The sequence below is a fragment of the Canis lupus genome, chromosome 11, assembly GCF_011100685.1.
Source record: "Canis lupus familiaris isolate Mischka breed German Shepherd chromosome 11, alternate assembly UU_Cfam_GSD_1.0, whole genome shotgun sequence".
Taxonomy (NCBI): Eukaryota; Metazoa; Chordata; class Mammalia; order Carnivora; family Canidae; genus Canis; species Canis lupus.
Window position 1 is genome coordinate 18,374,386 of NC_049232.1, and position 19,224 is coordinate 18,393,609.

Consider the following 19,224-nt stretch of genomic DNA (forward strand, 5'->3'; position numbering starts at 1 on the left):
TATCTCCATTGTTAATTCTGAAGGCTCAGAGCTTCACCTTCAATAACTAAAGGAGACTCTGGCACACAGAAAAAAATAAGTCTTTTTATGACTGAATTTTGATTAAGAAAAGATGGTTCATACTTGTATAGTAATTAGTTTGGGCCAGTTCATTAAATATATCTGTTAAAGAAACATTCACATCTCTATGAAGTAGGCACCACTAGTTTATTTTTTAAATCAGAGACTAGAGGACAAGAGAGTTTTAAGTTTCTTTCCCAAGATCATACACCTAAAAAAACTGTGATCTTGGACTTAAGACCAAGCAGTGTGGCCATTGTATCTGGTTCCTACTGTCTGCTTTTAAGTTTTCTTTTTTATTCATTGTCTCTCATATCATACCTTTGATTTTAAAGTATGTATATAAAGTTCATATATGAACACATTTTCCTTGAGCTTGCCCTCAGACTCCCTCCTTTCTCCCTTTTCTTAATTAATAAGATCAACTCTATAGAGTTAATTCAGGGAAATACAAATCATGAAATGACAGTTTTCTTCTCCAGTCACTACCACTGGGGCTGCCAGATTCCATTTTCTTTCCCTGATGTGCATCTCTAAACATAAATCTCCAACTACTTTTTGTTATGAATAGAACATTCAAATTAAAATGGAATCACGTGTCTGTGTTAGCCTGGCCTCATTACTGTCAGTTTTCCTTGTACTTAGAATTGGACGTTACCAGGTCTTTTTTTTTTTTTTTAATTTTTAATTATAAGTTACTAGGTAATTTAATTACAAGTTACTAGGTAATTTTTTAATTACAAGTTACTAGGTCTTTTTCTTCATAAGGAAAGAGCTTGAGTGCTCTTAAACACTCTGAATACTACTCTAGAGATTAGGGTTGAAAATATAATATGTTATCATGTTTATTCAAGAACCCACTAAGTTTTCTTCTTAACTGAAGAAATCACAGTCATCTTGTTAAATTAGGGGAAGGGTGCAAGAATGAAGACAAAGTGACCAGTTGCATAATCCTATCAAAGAATGAAAATGCAAGAACCCAGTGGCTTCTAGGGAAATTGAAGAAGTTGAATTCATGAAGCTTATTGCAAATGGATATGTTGATAGACATTGAAGATTCAAGGATGTCTTCCAGACTTCTGGGTTAAACAGCTGGGCAAATAGTGATGGCATTTACTGAGATAGCACACATAAATGGGGGTGGGGGGGAAGTTTGGGAGGGAAAATTTTAAGCCTAAAATCTTAGATTTGAAGCCTATTATAGAGAATTCATATCATAAAACACATTTCCTAAAGGCTTCTTTGGGTATTGGAAGGAAGTTATTGAAAATCTTTACCTGAAATACCATTAGGAACATGAATCATTTCCTGACAAACTGATCATTATTTAACAAATTAACTTGTCTACCTAAAACTATCTATTATCTCAAAGGAGACAGTTAATTCTCTCCCATTGCAATTATTGTTTTTCATTACTGTTTGCATTGTATTCCCATGCATAATTATTATCTGCATTTTTAATATCATTGCTCAATTATTTTGTTAATAATTAATGACAAGGTTTAAAATGGACAGTAGTTCAGATGGACCATATATATAATATATTCACAAAATCACTGTAGCTTATGACTTTTAAAAGTCTTTTTTTTCCTAACACTTTATTTATTCATGAGAGAGGCAGAGACAGAAGCAGGCTCCCTGTGGGGAACCCGATGTAGAACTCGATTCCAGGACCTGGGATCACAACCTGAGCCAAAGGCAGACATTCAACCACAGAGCCACAGGTGCCCCAACTTATAAAAGTCTAAAAAAGGTCATTGGATCCACTTACCATCCCTGCAGTTTTGCGTGCAAACCACTATGGAAAAACTTTTAGCTAAAAACAATTTAAAATGTTGAGCAAATTACAAAAGGAGAGAAAAAAGCACATTTTAAGGTTACCTCTAAGCTGGAAAGAAATTAAGGAACCCTCACATGCCAAAAACAAAGAACAGGAAGTCAGAGTATTAAGCTGACCACAACCTCAATTATGCTTAATGGTAGTGAGCAATTTAGATTTTGAGCACCATGGCATGCTGTAGACAGAAAACAAAGCCTGAGGTTTTATAACGTAAAGGCTGGAACAGGAGACACCTACATAAAGCAGGGCCCCAAAGGACTACAAGCTCTGTGTTAAGGAGATACAGAAATGCATTTGCACCATAAAAGGAGAATGAAAGGAAATGTGTCTGTCTTAACTTGGGTAGGAGGTGGAAGTAGGAAATGAACTTCCATGAAGATTCCTAACCCAAAGCAAATGCTCTATGGATTTGCAGCACCAGTTTAGCCAACAGTGAAGTCCAAAACTCCAAGACATTCATTTTAATTAAGTTACTAAGGTGGCTGGCATATGCAAATACAGGTCCTTTTTGAAGTATTGTACCTTCAAACCAGGCGGCAAAGGAATAGACCAAATCGGATATATATTTGTATCACATACAGGATATACAAAAATATTATAGTTAATTGTTTTGAAGTATAAAAAAGGGATTTAAAAACAAGAATAAACAAAATTGACTAAAAACATATTTTATTTTTAAAAACTTAATAGAATACAAGATAGGAGAAAAATAACAGAAAATACAGCAAAAAGGAAAAAAGAAAGTGCAAAATAAGATGGCATAGATAAAACATACCAGCAATCTTCAGCATTTAAAAACTGAAATCTCCAGTTAAAAAAAAAAAATTACTAGACTGGATTTTAAAATAAGCCAGATATATGGTATTCATGTAAGATTCACAAAACCTGAAAATCAATGAACAGAAAACTATACTAGAAAAAGTGCAAACCGAAAAAATACTGATAGAGCCATAGTAATATAAGTTAGAATTCACTTTACAGGAAAATGCATTGTTTGAGATAAAAAGAAGTCACAGAATAATTATAAAAGAATTTAATTCATCATGAAGACATTATAATTTTAAAATTATATGAATCCGGGAATATAGCTTGAAAGCTTTTAAGCAAAAATTGACAAAAATTGACAAATTTATTGTCATAGTGAAATTAAACACAAATGTGGGTGTGAACTGACTTCCAACCAGTGTTGAAGTAATGCAGAAGAAAAAAGATATTCTTTAAAAAAAATAATGCTGGAATAATTGAGTATTTATGTGAGGGGCAAAAACTGAACTTCTGATCTACACACAGAAGCTAAAACTCTAAAACTTCTAGCAAAAAACACAAGAGAGAGTTGCCTGCGTGGCCCAGTCAGTAGATAGAGGGCATGGAACTCTTGGTTTGGGCTCAGGTCATGATCTCAGGTTTTGGGATCCAGGCTCCGTAAGGAATCTGTCTGAGTTTCTCTCTCTCTTTCTCTGTTTATCTCTGCCTCTCCCCACCACTGCTCACATGAGTTCTCGCTCTCTCTCCCTTTCTCTCTCAAATAAGTAAATAAAATCTTTAAAAAGAGAGAAAACTTACAAGACATTGGGACTAGCAAAGATTTCTTTACAACAGATGTGCAAAAATACCAACCCCTTCACCCCAAAATGAATGTGTTTGATTTTATTGAAAGTGAAACTACTATTCATTAAATGGCACCATTAAGAAAACAGGCAAGTCATAATGTCAGAAAAATATTTGCAAAAAAACTTACCTTTTTAAAAAATGTGTCTCTAAAATATATGAAAATGTATTTTTCCTGATAGATACAAATACATATTCTGAATCAAAGTGTTACTTAATAAAGGAAACAATAAAATACAGGTATTTGTATTTATCTCATCTATCTTAAGAAAAAGTTATTGTTAGTACATTTAAAGAACTCTGAGCCCTTCCTCTTCTATTTTATAATATATTTTGTTAAAATTGATGGTATTTTTTCTTAAATGTTTGAATGTTGGTATTTTCTTTGTGGGAAGTTTTTAAATCCCAATTTAATTTCTTTATATATGTGTGTGTGCATATGCATGTGTACGCACTCATGTATGTAAGTATATGCCCAGGTGGTTTCTTCTTTGGTCAGATTTGGTAATTGATGTCTTCAAAGAACTAACCCCATTTCCTTTACCTTATCAAATATTATACTACAATGTCTTTAACAGTATAGCAGTATTCCTTCACTCATTTCCCATGTTGTTAATTTGTGTCTTTCTTTTTTATTTAGTCAAACGAGTCTTTTATCAGTTTTTGATCTTTTGAAATAACCAACTTTTGATGTCATTGATTGCCTTTGTTGTTGTTCAACTTTCTATTTAATTGACTTCTGTGCTTTCTTTTTCTTCCTACTTACTTTAGATTTGAGTTACTCTCCTATATTTTAAAGTGGAAACTCAGATAATTGATTTTAGTTCTCTCTTCTTTGCTAATATCACAATTTATCCATCAAAAAGCTTCTTTAAAAAAAAAAGCTTCTTTAGCTGTATGTCACAATTTATAGATACTGTGATTTTAATTTAAAATATTTTCAGATTACCATTGTATTTTTTTACTTTGACCCATGGGTTATTTATAAATGTATTGTTTAATTTCCAATTTTCCAAATATTTATAGATTTTTTAACAGATATTTTGTTATTGATGTGTAGTTTCAATCTGTATAGTAAGAGGGTATGCTGAGTGCGATTTCTGTTGAGACGTGATTCATGGTCCATGGCCCGTGTTGGTTCATGCTCCATTTATACTATAAAAAGCTATATTCTTCAATTGCTGACTCTTCTCTAAATCACTTTGCTCCATTTGGTTTACATTTTCTGTATTCTTACTGATTTTTTTCTTGCTTTATAAATGAGGGAAAGAAAACTATTGAAATCTCCAACTGAAATTGTGGATTTTTCCATGTCTTCTTTCAATTAAATCAGTTTTGCTTCATGCATTTTGAAGCTCTGCTACACACTTAGGATTGTATGGTTTACTTAATAAGTCTTAAATGTCTTTCAGAATTTTACATTTAAAGTAATTAAAATTTAAATGACAGTTTTAAAAATGCTCTTTTTATCTCTAGAAATATTCATTGCCCTGCAGTCCATGCTATCTGATACTAATACAGCCAATACATCCTTTTTATGGTTAGTGTCTCATGCTTAATTTTTCACATCCTTTTAGGCTTAGTCTACTTATATTTAATTTTTAAAGGACATTCTTCTAAATTGAATAGAGTGGGATCTTTTTTACCCCTCTGGCCTAATTGTCTCTGTCTTATAACCAATATCCTTAATGCATTTAAACATAATATAATTATGGATATATTATTTTCTGTTTTCCATTCCTTTTTATGCTTTTTTCCTTCTGTCTCTGTCTTCTTTAGGACTGAGGTGGTTTTTTGAGGGTTTTGTTGTTGTTGTTGTTGTTGTTGTTTAGCATTCCACTTAATCTCTTTTTTTTGTATATTTGCTGTATATAGATCTTGTTTTATATCTTTATGGTCACTTTAGGATTTACAGTATGTATTTTTAACTTATTACTGTCTTCTTTCAAATTTATAGGATACTACTTTATATGTAATATAAGTTACTTAAAAGTGTATTTCCCTTAATCTGCTTCCCCTCCTTTGTACTATTATGCGTTTTATTTCTACATTTCATATAATCACTTTATTTTCATATATGCCTTAATCACCAGAAAGGATTGTAATCATTTTCCTTTAAAGTGAGTCATCCTATTCAGTAGGATCTATCCACTCTGATTGCATAGAACTCATATGTCTTCCAACCCTCCATGAGCTCCAGGAATTGTATAGTTTCCAGGCCCTGTGGAGTTACTCTTTTCTCAGTCTTGAAAAATCTCACCACACTTTTTTGCACCTTGATATTTAGCCACAGGCTCAAAGGAACCCCTTTACAGATTTTTAGAGCCTGTCTCTGTGCAGCTGTCTCTTCTCCAGTACTCCATAAAATAGATTCCAGATGCCTCAGCCAATTTGAACTCAGTTTTCTGTGTCGTCATCTTACTGAAGCTCCCATTATCTGTGCTCTGCTTGAGTTTCCCCTGCCTGTGTTTTGGTCTGGTAAATATCTTCAGGCAGGAAGTCAAGCAATTTTAGAGCTCACATTTGTCCTCCTTCTCTTAGGGACCTGTATTCTCTCTTGCCATTGTCCAGTGTCTGAAAACAGTTGCTTCATACACTGTTCAGTTTTCTCATTGTTCAAAGTGGGAGAGATAGTACAGTTCCACTTAGTAAGGTATGGCCAGAAATAGGTTTTCTAAAAACACATTTTTTAAGATAATGAATTAAAAACAAAAACATAGAACAAGGAAAATCACATACTTAGTGTATTGATTCTTCATATGCTATTAAGCTTATAAATTATGTGGGTTTTCAGGTACATATGTATGTGCTATTTTGTGGGAGATAGTGAATTCCAGAAATATCAATTGAGTCTAAACATTAGACAATAGCCATCCCCAGAAGGTTTCTTAAAGGCATTTTTATTAGAGAGTTCCAGGAAATATGCCTTTATAATTGTGTCCTGAATATATGTTGAAATACAGAAAAAATATGGAATTATACAGGCCGTGGCTACAAATCTAGGCCAAAAAGATTTCTTAAAATACTTAATAGGTTTTAGAGAAATACAAGGAAATATTTTACCTCTTAGGCAAAATCACTGCTTTAATCAGTTTAGCATTATCTGAAGTATATCCATTTGTAGATGATAATAGCTATTTGCAACGTGTTAGGTTTTCTGTCAGCATATATCCCCTTCAAATTTAAAATTCAAGCTAAAATGAATACTTATATGTTTCTCATAAATCTGAAAATATGTATGCTTAATATTTTATATAAGACATTATACTTTATGTACAGTCCATGACAAAGATCTTATTTGGTAGAAATTAAGATGGATAAGGTAAAATTTCCCTCATTTTGTTGGTATGTCACTTATAATAATGGAATATTGACACCAGAAAAATCCCTCAGTGAACCAGAAAAGCCTTAACGATGATTAATATTTTATTTTATTAATTTAAATCTAAAAATGCAAATGACTAGTAAGCAAATGAAAAATATCTTTAACCTCAGTAGCAGTTAAACAAGAGATTCTTGTTTTAATCTCCATGGTACATAATTTAACTCCTGGTATTTCTCCTCACACGTGTTCTTTTGCTAGTCTTTCCCATTTCATTATTGTCATAACCCACCTGTTTTCTCATCCTAGAAGCCTTGCATCATACCTGACATGTCTTTCATTCTCAACAACAAGTCATCTGATTTTATCAATTTCAGTCCTAAGTGCCTCTTGATATTTTTCTCCAGTACCTAAATCCAAACTACCATTACTTTCAGTTGCATTACTATGATATCCTGTCTTTGCTATCCAAATTTTCCTTGCATGCAGTCCATTTCTATACGATATTGTTCAAAAACATTCATAGCTTTGTATCTTTTTTTTAGGGGAAAAAAACCTGAAATATGAACAAGGCTGATAAGATCTGGTGATCCCTTATCTCTCCAGCCTCATCTCTTCATGATCCATTTTCAGTGCATCTGGTGTCCTGTACACTTGCTCCCTGATTCTCACCAAGCTGTGACCCTTAAAACCTTCTCATGTAACGCCCTCAGTCTTGAATGTTCTCTCTCTGCTTCTCTTTTCCCCTGGCTTACAGCCTTAGGAAATGATATCCTTCAGGCAAGCTTTTCTTTATTCTTCCCGCATGAGTTCCAGCATATTCCACTTAGATTATAAATTCCATAGAGCCAGAGAACATATTTGTAATTGTTAATTTGGGGAGGTCCCATAACTTTAAGTATTTCCTACTTTATAGCTGATGGTTAATAAGTAATTATTCAGTCGTGATTAAATATTTTACATGAAAAAGTTGCTTCCAAGAAGGTATTCAAAAATGGTCCTCTCAGCGACTATTATGGAAGCTTACATTGATGCAACCTTTGTGAAAGTCAGTTTGAAATTATTTTTCACAATCTTTAAATGTTCCATTTATTTGGCTTTGTAATTCCAAATCTGGGAATCTATCCAAGGGAAATAATCAGATACACATATAGTTGGTTTACAGTGTATTTATCTGAGCATTATTTACAATATAAAACCTGGGAAACCTTCAAATATTCAATAAATGGAGATTAGCTTAAATAATATTTAGGAAGATTTATTGGCTTAAGTTTTGAAAACATTTTCATAGAATTATAAAAGCCTTCAATTAATCTTCATGTAATGTCTCTTAGAATGAGAATTCAGTTATATGGAAGTGCCTGGAAGTTTAAATTAAACAAATAAGAATCATTTGAAACAAAATAAGAAGGAATCCTTAGTTTAAAATGATAATTATGACATCTTACTTCCATGTCATGAATCTTATTTAAATAGTAGCAGAGATGAGATTAAAAAAAAAAAAAAGAAAGAAAAAAATCAATGTAGGTAAACAAAATTACTCTGTAAAATCCTATATTAATTATGGCTATTTATAGGTGAGAATTAGCATTTATCTTCCATTCTTGTGTATAGCAAATCACAAAAATGATGGTATAGGATCCTTAGTTCTGTTTATAAAACCAACACATTGTGTTTGAATTGTTTTGTAATAGTATAACCTTGTCATCGTCATCTGTTCATTAACATGCTCTTTAATGACCTCTCTTGTATTACTTGTTTTGTGGCTTGGGACACATAGAGCCTGTATAAGATGTAGTGTCAGCCCTAACGTTCTTCATAGAATTACTGCATAGATAACATAGACACAGTCTTTTTTTTTTTTTTAAGTTTTTATTTTTAGGTAATCTCTACACCAAAAGTGGAGCTCAAACTCACAGCCCTGAGCTCAAAAATCCCATGCTCTACGACTAAACCAGCCAGGTTCCCTGGACCTGGACATACATAATCTTAAGATAACAATCTGTTAAACAATAGATAATTATGGGCCAGCGTAAGGGTTACAGATAGCAAATGTCCAGAGGCGGTTGGAAGAGGTGAATGTGGCTGTGTGGTTGTAGATGGTGTCAGGAAAGAAGGAGAGCTTATGGTATTTGTTCTGTGGACTTTCTTAAAGAGAAGATGCCTCATGTTTTACACCAGAGAGTATTAACCCATTAGTTTAGAAATGAATACTTTTAACAAAATCATGTGAAGTGGATATTGATTAATGATGCTGACTTGTTCATTTGTCATAATATTTTTGAACCTCATTACAGCTCTACGAGACACTGGAAAACAGTCTATTAATAGTGACTGGAAGATTGAACACTCGGGAGCTTTCAGCTTAGCAGGCACTACAGTCCATTATGTAAGACGAGGCCTCTGGGAGAAGATCTCTGCCAAAGGTCCTACTACATCACCTCTACACCTCCTGGTATGAGTGGACAAATTGATAACATTGCATAATCAACTTCCTATGTCATAGGCCCTTCCGACTATACCTTCTCTAGTCTTTTTTTCCAAGTTTGAAATGTCAAATAGACATTCAAAATTATTTAAGAGAGAGGTTTTTAGGTTATCATTTTAATGTGTTTTAAATCATGACATTAGAAACCAGAGATTATTGTGAGAACAAGATGTTTTAGAGAATTCACAGACTCATAGTAGAAGTGAATTGCCAGGCATAAAGGGGCCTGTTTTTTCTAAAAGATCAGTTTTACTGGCAGTATCTTAGTGAATCATTATCAGTGGATGTCTGTAAAGACAGTTATGATATGGAAAATCAGAGCATTTCAAGCATCCATAGAATGGGTATTTTCTGGATCTGCATAAAATGCCTTTGATAAAATGATCACTTCCTTGGAAAAAGATTTGGTAAACATATCTAACAATACTTCCAATTAACTACTGTTTTCTTACTAGGAAAATTGATTCCTATGAAGAATGATGAAAATTAGAGTCTTTGGGGTGATACCTTTCTTTATCATGGAGTAAAAGACTAGAAATGAGGCAGGACAGAGTATGGAGTGAAGGAAGCAGAACAGTGGGGCTCTGCATCCAAGCTGGTGGCTGATTCACGTGCCCCTTTTGACCTTGATCTTTGCAGTCAGTGGTAATGGCTCAGAAGCCAGATGACTGACTGCACAGCTGGCATGTTCTCCATCCTAGTGGCAGAGTCTGAAATTCAGACACTTCAACACCTCCTTAAGTCCACACATAAAAACAACTCTAAAACACGATCAACTGACTGTTTATTTGGAGTGTGGTGTGCCACATTATTTAATATCGCCACACAATTCAAGCTGAATTTGTCTTCAATTGGAGACATCTGTGTTGCTGGTCTAGGAGCCAGAGGTTCAAATCACATATCAGCCTGTTTACTTTTCCCGCTTTAATGTGCCTGCACATCACCTAGGGTTCTTGTTAAAATGCACATTCTGATTCATTTGGTCTGAGAGGGACCTGAGATCTGCATTTCTAACCAGTTCCCAGATTATGTCTCTACTACTGGTCCAGTGACCACATTTCAGATAATAATGTTTTATAGAACTGCAGTTGAGAGCCTTACCAACAGGAATGAAGGGAACAAAAGTGAGATGCATGGGAACCTTCTGCCCCAAATCATAATAATAATGATAATATATACCATTCACTGAACACTGAGCCAGATACTGTTCACAAGTACTTTGCATTTTTACAGCATTTATTCCTCATAAAAACCCTGTGTAATATGTATTTATTATTACCCCAATTTACAGATTAGAAAAAAACTAAGTCTGAAAAAGTTAAGTAATGTTCACAGTGTCTCACAATAAGTTATTTAGCTGTGCATAAATCAGGTGTTAAAGTCTTTTATGCTGCCTCTCCTGAATGAAAGCTCAAATCTTAGTTCTTTACACCAGACAACATGGAATCCTAAGTATACATAGACTTTCAATAATTATTTTCTTCATCTCCTCACAGTTCCTTTGGATACTGTTATTTAATTTGAACTGGAAACTCCACTCTGTGCCCTGTACCATCTGGATAGAGAAAAAAAATGACGAAACAAACATTGTATGACCAATATCTGGCTCTTTCCATGATTGGGTCACTTATAATAACAGCATTATCAACAAGAAACATATTTTTTTTTTAAGAAACATATTTTTAATGATGAAGTGGCAGAGAATGCCAACAGGTGACCTCCCTTATATGAATGTGACCTCCATTTTTTTCTTTTTTTATGGAACAAGACCAGAGCTCTTTATTGAGCCTCTAATTCAAAATCTTAAAACATTATATGAGACCTCAGTGTTGGGCAGGGGAGTCTCCTTGCTGCAGAATCCTTAATCTGACTGGTAATTACCAAGGTTTTTCCTGGAAGCATGAAACATAATTAAAGTCAGTGAACTATGTCTAAAAGAAGGCATTGATGTGACCTGGATTTATTCAGTAATCCAAGGGAAACTGCACTTCTAAGATATTTTTCTTTAATGACTATTACAGATTGAAAGCCAGTACTGAATTTTGAAAGGCAGTGCTTCAGTATGTGCCCCTCAACTATAACACGGTCACACTTTCCTTCTTGCAAAGATACACTGCCAAATCTGAATGGTTTAAGAAAGAGCTAATGATTTTGTAGCCAATGTCTTTATTTTACATGGCATTCGACATTCAAGGACAATCTAAAGTTCTATCAATGAAAAGGTAGTTTTTGAGGGAAAAATACACATGTTTTCATTAAATTAAAGAAGTTGGCAAATAGCTATAATTTATGTCCCTTTTATCAATGTAAAAACTATGTAATAGTCTGGTTATGTCCATAAACAAGATAAGTCAATCTGTCTCTTTTTTTCACTCATTTAGCTGAAAGTCATTTCTAACTGGCAACATCAAATGAGATATTTTAGGCCAAAATAAGCACTGTGACGTACTTAGAATTAGTACCCCAGGATGTTATGTATATGTGAATTTAAAAAATATTGTTTTTATTGTTGATATAGCTGATTTATAATTCCATTATTTAGTTCCCAAATCCACATATTAAAATATATCTTAGCATTTCTGATGTTATATTGAGCAGAGTATTGAGAGAAAGAAGCAAAGAAAATTAACCCTGTGCTCATATCAGTTTTTTTTCACATTGAGTGTTAACTCTGAATTACCTGTCATTACAACTACCTTGATAGACGTTTAATATCAAAGCTCTTTAAGAATTTAACATAATTTAAATTTTAGATATGTTTTTATGCATAGTATTGTATTATATAGATTGATTTCATAAATCCTGATTCATATAAGTGATATAGTCCATAGGGTTGTTTATATGTTTTGTGCAAATGTATTCTAAAGAAACACATATTTTCAGTCATTTTTTCATTTAAAATGAGTATACTTCTGGGACACCTGGGTGGCTCAGCAATTGAGCATCTGCCTTTGGCTTGGGTCGTGATCCTGGTCCTGGGATGGAGTCCCACATTGGGTTCCCCGCAGGGAGGCTGCTTCTCCCTCTGCCTATGTTTCTGCCTCTCTTTCTGTGTCTTTCATGAATAAACAAAGTTTTAAAAATTAAAATAAAATAAGTATACTCCAGGCATTTTCCTTTAACTTAAAATAGGTCTTATTGCCTATGATGATGCCCTTCTAAGCTTGGCACTGGGTACCCAGGGAGAGCAAAACAGACGTGGTCCCTACTATAGGTTAGTCCAGTGTGGCCCAGAGTTCATTCATTCTCATCTGTTTTTCATGGTTTATTGCACTGTTTACATATGTGTACATAACTGTACCATTATTAAGTTAATATTTTTTAAAGTTCGTTTTAACATAAATTTCTTTTCAAATGAAATCATCTTTACTACACGTGGGAAATTAATAATCTTGCCAAAACTAAGAGTTAACTGTAAGTAACATGGAAAAATATTATCGTCCTCTGGTCAGTTAAATGTTCTCTACCCTTATGGAGTGAAGTGATTCTCACAGTCTTCTATCCTCTTCCTCCACTGACACAGAGACTTACTGTCCATCATTATCAGTAGAAAGATTCCATTTGATATTAGATTGTGGGTTATATCTTGAAGTTAAATAGGACAGATAATCCTATCCCCTTTACGAAGGTCATCTACATGGATCATGCTTTGGGAAACTGCATAGTCATTCATCAACTTGAAAAACAAATGACTTGGTATTGTGACCTCATTCAAGTAGGCTGCTTGTCATATCTTTGGCTCAGAGGTAAGTGTGTAACTCCAGTCTTCTCAGAAGTATGTCACTTTGAAGATGTAAGTGATAATGTCCCAATTCTATATATATAAGGAGTATGCACATCATTCACTAAGCATTTTAAGGTATCCGTATCCTCAGTATTATACTTCACATTGTCTGTGCTCTACTTTAACCTACCTGCCTTGATCGCTTTCATATATTACAGGTGCTCTTATTTCAAGATCAGAATTATGGTCTTCACTATGAATACACTATCCCATCAGACCCTCTTCCAGAGAATCAGAGCTCCAAAGAACCTGAACCCCTTTTCATGTGGACGCACACAGGCTGGGAAGATTGTGATGTCACGTGTGGAGGAGGTGAGGATTTTCCTGTATTTATCTTATCAAAATAGCAGTTGTTTTCTGATTAGTCATTGAAAGTTAAGGCAGATTTGCAATCCCCCATCTGAAATTCCAAATTACATAAAGTATTGGAAACTCAAAGTTTTTTGTGCCATATTTAGTGCCTAAATGCCTGAACTCATGTGTGGCAAAATCTGATGTGAATTGAAGAAGGGTCATTTACAGTTAGTCGTTGCATTGCTTTGCATAAATATTAATCTATTCACTTACAGGGGCTACCCTAGAAACCATGCAAGTTGTTCTATCATATATATGTGCTTTTATATTTACTTTCTGTGTTTACTTTTTGATTTTTATATAATCGTGAAAGTGTTAATCCCAGAGTACATCTACCCACAAGAACTGTAGACATGCAATAAATAGAAAGGTTCAATGAAAGAGCAGCATCAAACTTGCTTCTGTGCCATCTGCATACTTAGTTTGAATAGACAAAGCACCGGAAGAAAATAATTTAATACCCCCTCTTCCTTTATTTTGATTGTTCAAAAGTGTATGTCGCTATTTTCTATATAGATGTATCCTGAAATTTCACTCAAAGGTTTTATTTTTTCGTGTTAGAAGTTAGCAGGCCAAAAAAAAAAAAAAAAAAAAACGAAATTGCCTCAGCATAAAATGTGAGATTAGCAAATCCTTAATCCTACTAATGAGATCCTTGAGTTCCAGAGATTAAACAGATTGTCAGTTACTCTCAGAACCAGTTAGGCCAAGGCAAGCTCTCAGGGCATGAGACTTCCATTTGTATCAATATATCAGCAGTACAGCATTTCAGTTGTGTCTTAAACAACTGAAGTTTGCACTTCAACAAATTTTCTACTGTTCTTTAATAATACCTTCTTCCTAAGGCTAAAAGGAAACATTATATTCAATCATACAAAAATAGTATATATATATATATATGTATATATATATTTAATAAATATATATGAGACATATGTGTACAATATAAACTAGTTTGTGCAAGAGAAGTGGATTATCAGTTTTGTTCTCTAGGCAAAGAAACTATTGATACACATAGTCTCAATGTGCTGCAGCAAGCATAGGCAAAGGTACACAACTAGACTAGCATGAGAGTTTTGGGGGGAAAAGAAACAGAAAATCTACAATATAAGTAAGTCACATAGTATCAAATTGTTATGACTACTCTGGATAAAAATAGGGATTGAGAGTTGAGAAGGGGTGGAGAATATAGCCGTCTGAAAGGTCTCAATGAGGATATCATACTGATTTAAAAATATGCAGCGAGTATGGATGGGCACCACCTATGAGGGTTATCTAGTGGGAATGAGTTCCAGGCAAAGGCTCTGAGGCAGGAGTAGAACTGGCATGCTCAAGGAGTAGTAAGAAATGCTAGTATGGCATTCCTTTATTGAGTGATGTGAGATGCCATTGGAGGATTTTAATAAAGAAGTGACCTATTCTGGTTTTATGTTTTTAAAAGTCATTTCTGTTTCTGAGTTGAAAGTAGAATAAAAGAAAAGAGTAGAAGGAAAGAGAAAAGTTAGGAAGTTACTACAGTAATCCAAGGAAGAGATGATAGTAGTTTGACCACAATGGTAGTATAAGAGGTAGGGGGACATGGTCAGGTTGTGTGTATTTTTGAACGTAGAACTAATAGAATATGTTGGAAGACTAGATGTGGAGTGTGAGAGAATGAAAGATCTCAGGGATTGACTATGGTGGTTTTGGCCAAGCAACTGGCAAGATGAAGTCACCATCAATTTACCTAGGAAAGCCTGTGCAACAGCAGGATTAGCAGAGTGTGATTTCCAACAGAAGTTTGAAATCCCTATTGGACATCTAAGTGTGATCAAGTATGATCTATAAGTCAGGTGTTCAGGAAAGAAGATCAGAGTAGAGATAGAAAATATATGGATAATATTTTCAAACTCTGAGACTAAATCAAGTCACATTAGGAGTGAAAAGAGAGAGAGAAGCTACTAAAGAATTGAGCTTTGGGACACTGCACCATTTAGAGTTCAGAAAGAGAAGATACCAGCAAAGCAGATTAAAATGAGTGGCCACCACCACAGGAGAAGAAGCAATCAGAAGAGAATGCCTTCCTGTAAAGCAAGTGAGGAAGTATTATAAGAAGGAGGGAATGATCAACTCTATCAAAAGCTAAAAGTCAAAAATAATGTGGACTGAAAATTGACTATTATTTAAATATATTTATTATATTTTAAAATATATTTATTATATCTGAAAATATTTATTATATTTTATTATAGTTGAAACAGGTCAATGGTGACCATGTCAAAAATAATTTTAATGAAGTCTTTAGCTCAGAAGACTAAATGGAGTCCGTTCAAAAGAAAATTGAGAGAAGGAGATTATACAGGACACACTTTGCTCCTGAAAATATAGAGTAATTACAGCAGAAGGATGTCAAGTTACTCTAGCAGTTTAAAAAAAGTATTATCAGCCATCCTTACCTCTATGACATTTTCAAAGGCCATGTTTCTCTTCAGCCCCCATTATTGCCAAGTGATGTGCGATCCTCTGCCCTCCTGTCCTCTCCTGCTAATGCTCCCATACACACTCAAATTCTATTTGTCTGTTCCACCCAATCTTTAGTGATGCCAGGGCCCATTTCACTTAGGGGGTTCTACTTCACATCCTCTATCCAAATAAAAAACAGGAACACAAATAGAAACAAACACATTGGAAGTGAAAATCTATATGGTTAAATTTTTCTTTTTAATATAACTCAGACAAGGAAGACTAGCCCTCATCCAATGGTGAGCTGTGAATGCATAAAGATAAAGTGACTTCCCAAAGGCCATATGCCCAGTGGGGGTAGAGGTCAGATTAGAATCCAGGACTCCTAAATTCAAATCTTCTGTCCTCCTCACATCATTCTTCCTTCAGGAGCAGCTCAGAAGGTTTGATGTCATTTCTTTTCACAAAATAGAGCATGTCCCTTAGAGAACATATAGAGTTCTTTTGTATTCAGAGAGATGTTTTATTTAATCTGCTCAATAGAATTTAGATATGTCCCTAATTTTGTTATTTTGTAACAAATGGGTTATTTTGTAAAATAGTCCTAATTAGACACAACCTTGATTTGATTTGCCCTTGAATAGACCTTCTCTCTCAAATCTGTTCCATTGCGTTTAGTCAACAGTCTTCAATTATCTCTATATTAATAGGGTACATGTTCCTTTCAGTGCCAAAATATTTATGGGCTTTTGGATATTATTTTCCTTTGCAGTTCATAAATAAAGTGGATGGACAGGATTTCAAGAATCACATCATTTCTAACTTCATATTGTCCATTTTATAGCCAGATAAGCTTTGTAATCTTTCAGCATATTCATGAATTAAAGGACAGTTAGTTCAAAGCACAGAACATTGGAAACAGATTCACACAAAATTTATCTTAAACAGCAAAGAGGAATAATATCATTATTTTACTTCACAGGACTATATTAAGCAAGAGCAAATAAAATATCACAGAGCAATATAAAATTTCAATGTTTGACATGTCATTTTTTTAGATTCCGTTGTAAGGCATTAGATTGCCAGCAATAAGTGGGAAAAAGAAATGTTTTAAAAGATACCTACTATCATGTAGCTAAATTTTTATTGTAATGATCTTTTACATCAGAATCTCAAACTGTTTTAGAATGAAACCCCAGCTGAGTGAAGTAAGTCAGTCAGAGAAGGACAAACATTATATGTTCTCATTCATGTGGGGAATATAAATAATAGTGAAAGGGAATATAAGGGAAGGGAGAAGAAATGTGTGGGAAATATCAGAAAGGGAGACAGAACGTAAAGACTGCTAACTCTGGGAAATGAACTAGGGGTGGTAGAAGGGGAGGAGGGCGGGGGGTGGGAGTGAATGGGTGACGGGCACTGGGGGTTATTCTGTATGTTGGTAAATTGAACACCAATAAAAAATAAATTAAAAAAAATAGAATGAAACCCCAAATTAAAGTTAATTCACTATGCATTTTATGTTTATTAATATCAGTTATTATAATATATAAAAGACATATATTTACAACTATTCTATCTAATATTTTATCCTGAAAGGAGGAATAGTTGTAAATATCAATTGGATGTTGATGATCTCAAGAAAATTTTTCCAACAGCATAACATATGTACACTTTTTGGCACCATCTTTTCAAATTCTGATGATAGTTCTAGAAATATTTGAAAGGATATATATAATTTTGTATTTTAGCATTGGAATTAGTCCTTTCACTTTCAAACAGCCTAAAATGTATTTGGGAAATAAATGTTTACTTTGCATTGATGTTCTAAAACATCTAAAAGGTCTTTGAAGGGATGCTGTAAATTTATTTTGGCACCTGAGAATTATGGTTCACTGGATACAGTTCTTTTTGACATAAAAGTCCTGTTTTAAGTGACCTTAGTCTTCAGAGGCATCAGACATGTATCATTGCATAGTATCTGAGAGATGTGTGTGGAAGTAGCATTCCATGTACTGCATACAATAACTGTATTACTCTAGAATTTATTTTGAGCTAGTGGGTGAATCAGTGATATAAAACCTAGAATAGGGATCCCTGGGTGGCGCAGCGGTTTGGCGCCTGCCTTTGGCCCAGGGCGCGATCGTGGAGACCCGGGAGCGAATCCCACATCGGGCTTCCGGTGCATGGAGCCTGCTTCTCCCTCTGCCTATGTCTCTGCCTCTCTCTCTTTCTCTCTCTGTGACTATCATAAATAAATAAAAATTAAAAAAAAACAAAAAAACAAAAAACAAAAAAACCTAGAATAAGAACCCCAAAATTCAATACTTTCTTTTGAAATAAATAAATAAACATGCTTTTAAGAAATCTAAATAGATACAATTTGAAGGGAAAAAAATAGGCCAACATTCCACATTCTTCACATTAGTCCAAACCCAACCGAAGATTCTCATTCTATTGGCCTTATATTGCGATATCCTTTAGATATGGCTTTCCTTGTGCATGAACAGCTTCTAAGGAATATCCAAGCCTTTGGTTTTAAATTGAGGAAACATCTCCAAATAGAATACTCCTATGTTTTTGCCAGTGCAGTTTGTTTCCATTTTTCCATTTTAAAGGCACATTGCAATCACCATAGTAAATGTTATTACCTGAAGAAAATGCACCAAACTATATTTCTTCTCTGCATTATTTCAATAGCATTTAATACAGTTTTAAATTCTAGTTTATTTAATAAGAACATTTTTATATTAATGTGAACTCTTTATGAATTTGAATTTTAATACCTACGTAATTCATTAACTGAAATTGCGATAGAGGACTATCTTCCATAATTAGTCATTTGGTTTGCAAATGACTTTTCATCATTTTAGGAAATAGTCTTGAGATGAACCTCTTAGTACAGAAAGCACTTTGGCCTTGACTTATGTGCTTGTATTTCATTCATTGATCCTTTGACCAACATGGAACATGCATACACTAGTGCTGAGTGGTCCAATAATGAGTGCTTTCTGCTTTTAGAGAATTCACTGTTCGTTTAGTGGGGGTCAGCTAATAATAAAATTGCTGTACCAAGTGATATGGGAAGATGTAGGAAGTTTTCCAGGGATATGCATAGGTGCAAAGGCACTGAGGTTTGTGAGAATGTTTATTTCTAGGATGAAAAACATGAGGATCAAGGAGTGGGAGACAATTTGACCATTTTCTACTTTTTATAGAAAGAAGCTAGTGCATGAAGATCCCTGAATATTATGCTAGCAATCAAGTTAAATTTGTCTTGAAAGTTATGAGATCTCATTAAACTATTTATCTGCATGGAAATAAGA

At 34.0% G+C, this 19,224-nt stretch overlaps 1 protein-coding gene across 1 annotated transcript in view; it reads left to right on the plus strand.

The window, feature by feature from the left end:
- Positions 1-19,224, plus strand: part of ADAMTS19 (ADAM metallopeptidase with thrombospondin type 1 motif 19) — a 228,940-nt gene that overhangs the window by 175,188 nt on the left and 34,528 nt on the right. Inside the window, exons 17-18 of the mRNA XM_038551654.1 lie at positions 9,128-9,285; positions 13,261-13,414. Of these exons, the coding sequence (XP_038407582.1) occupies positions 9,128-9,285; positions 13,261-13,414 (312 nt within the window). The remainder of the gene's footprint in view (positions 1-9,127; positions 9,286-13,260; positions 13,415-19,224) is intronic.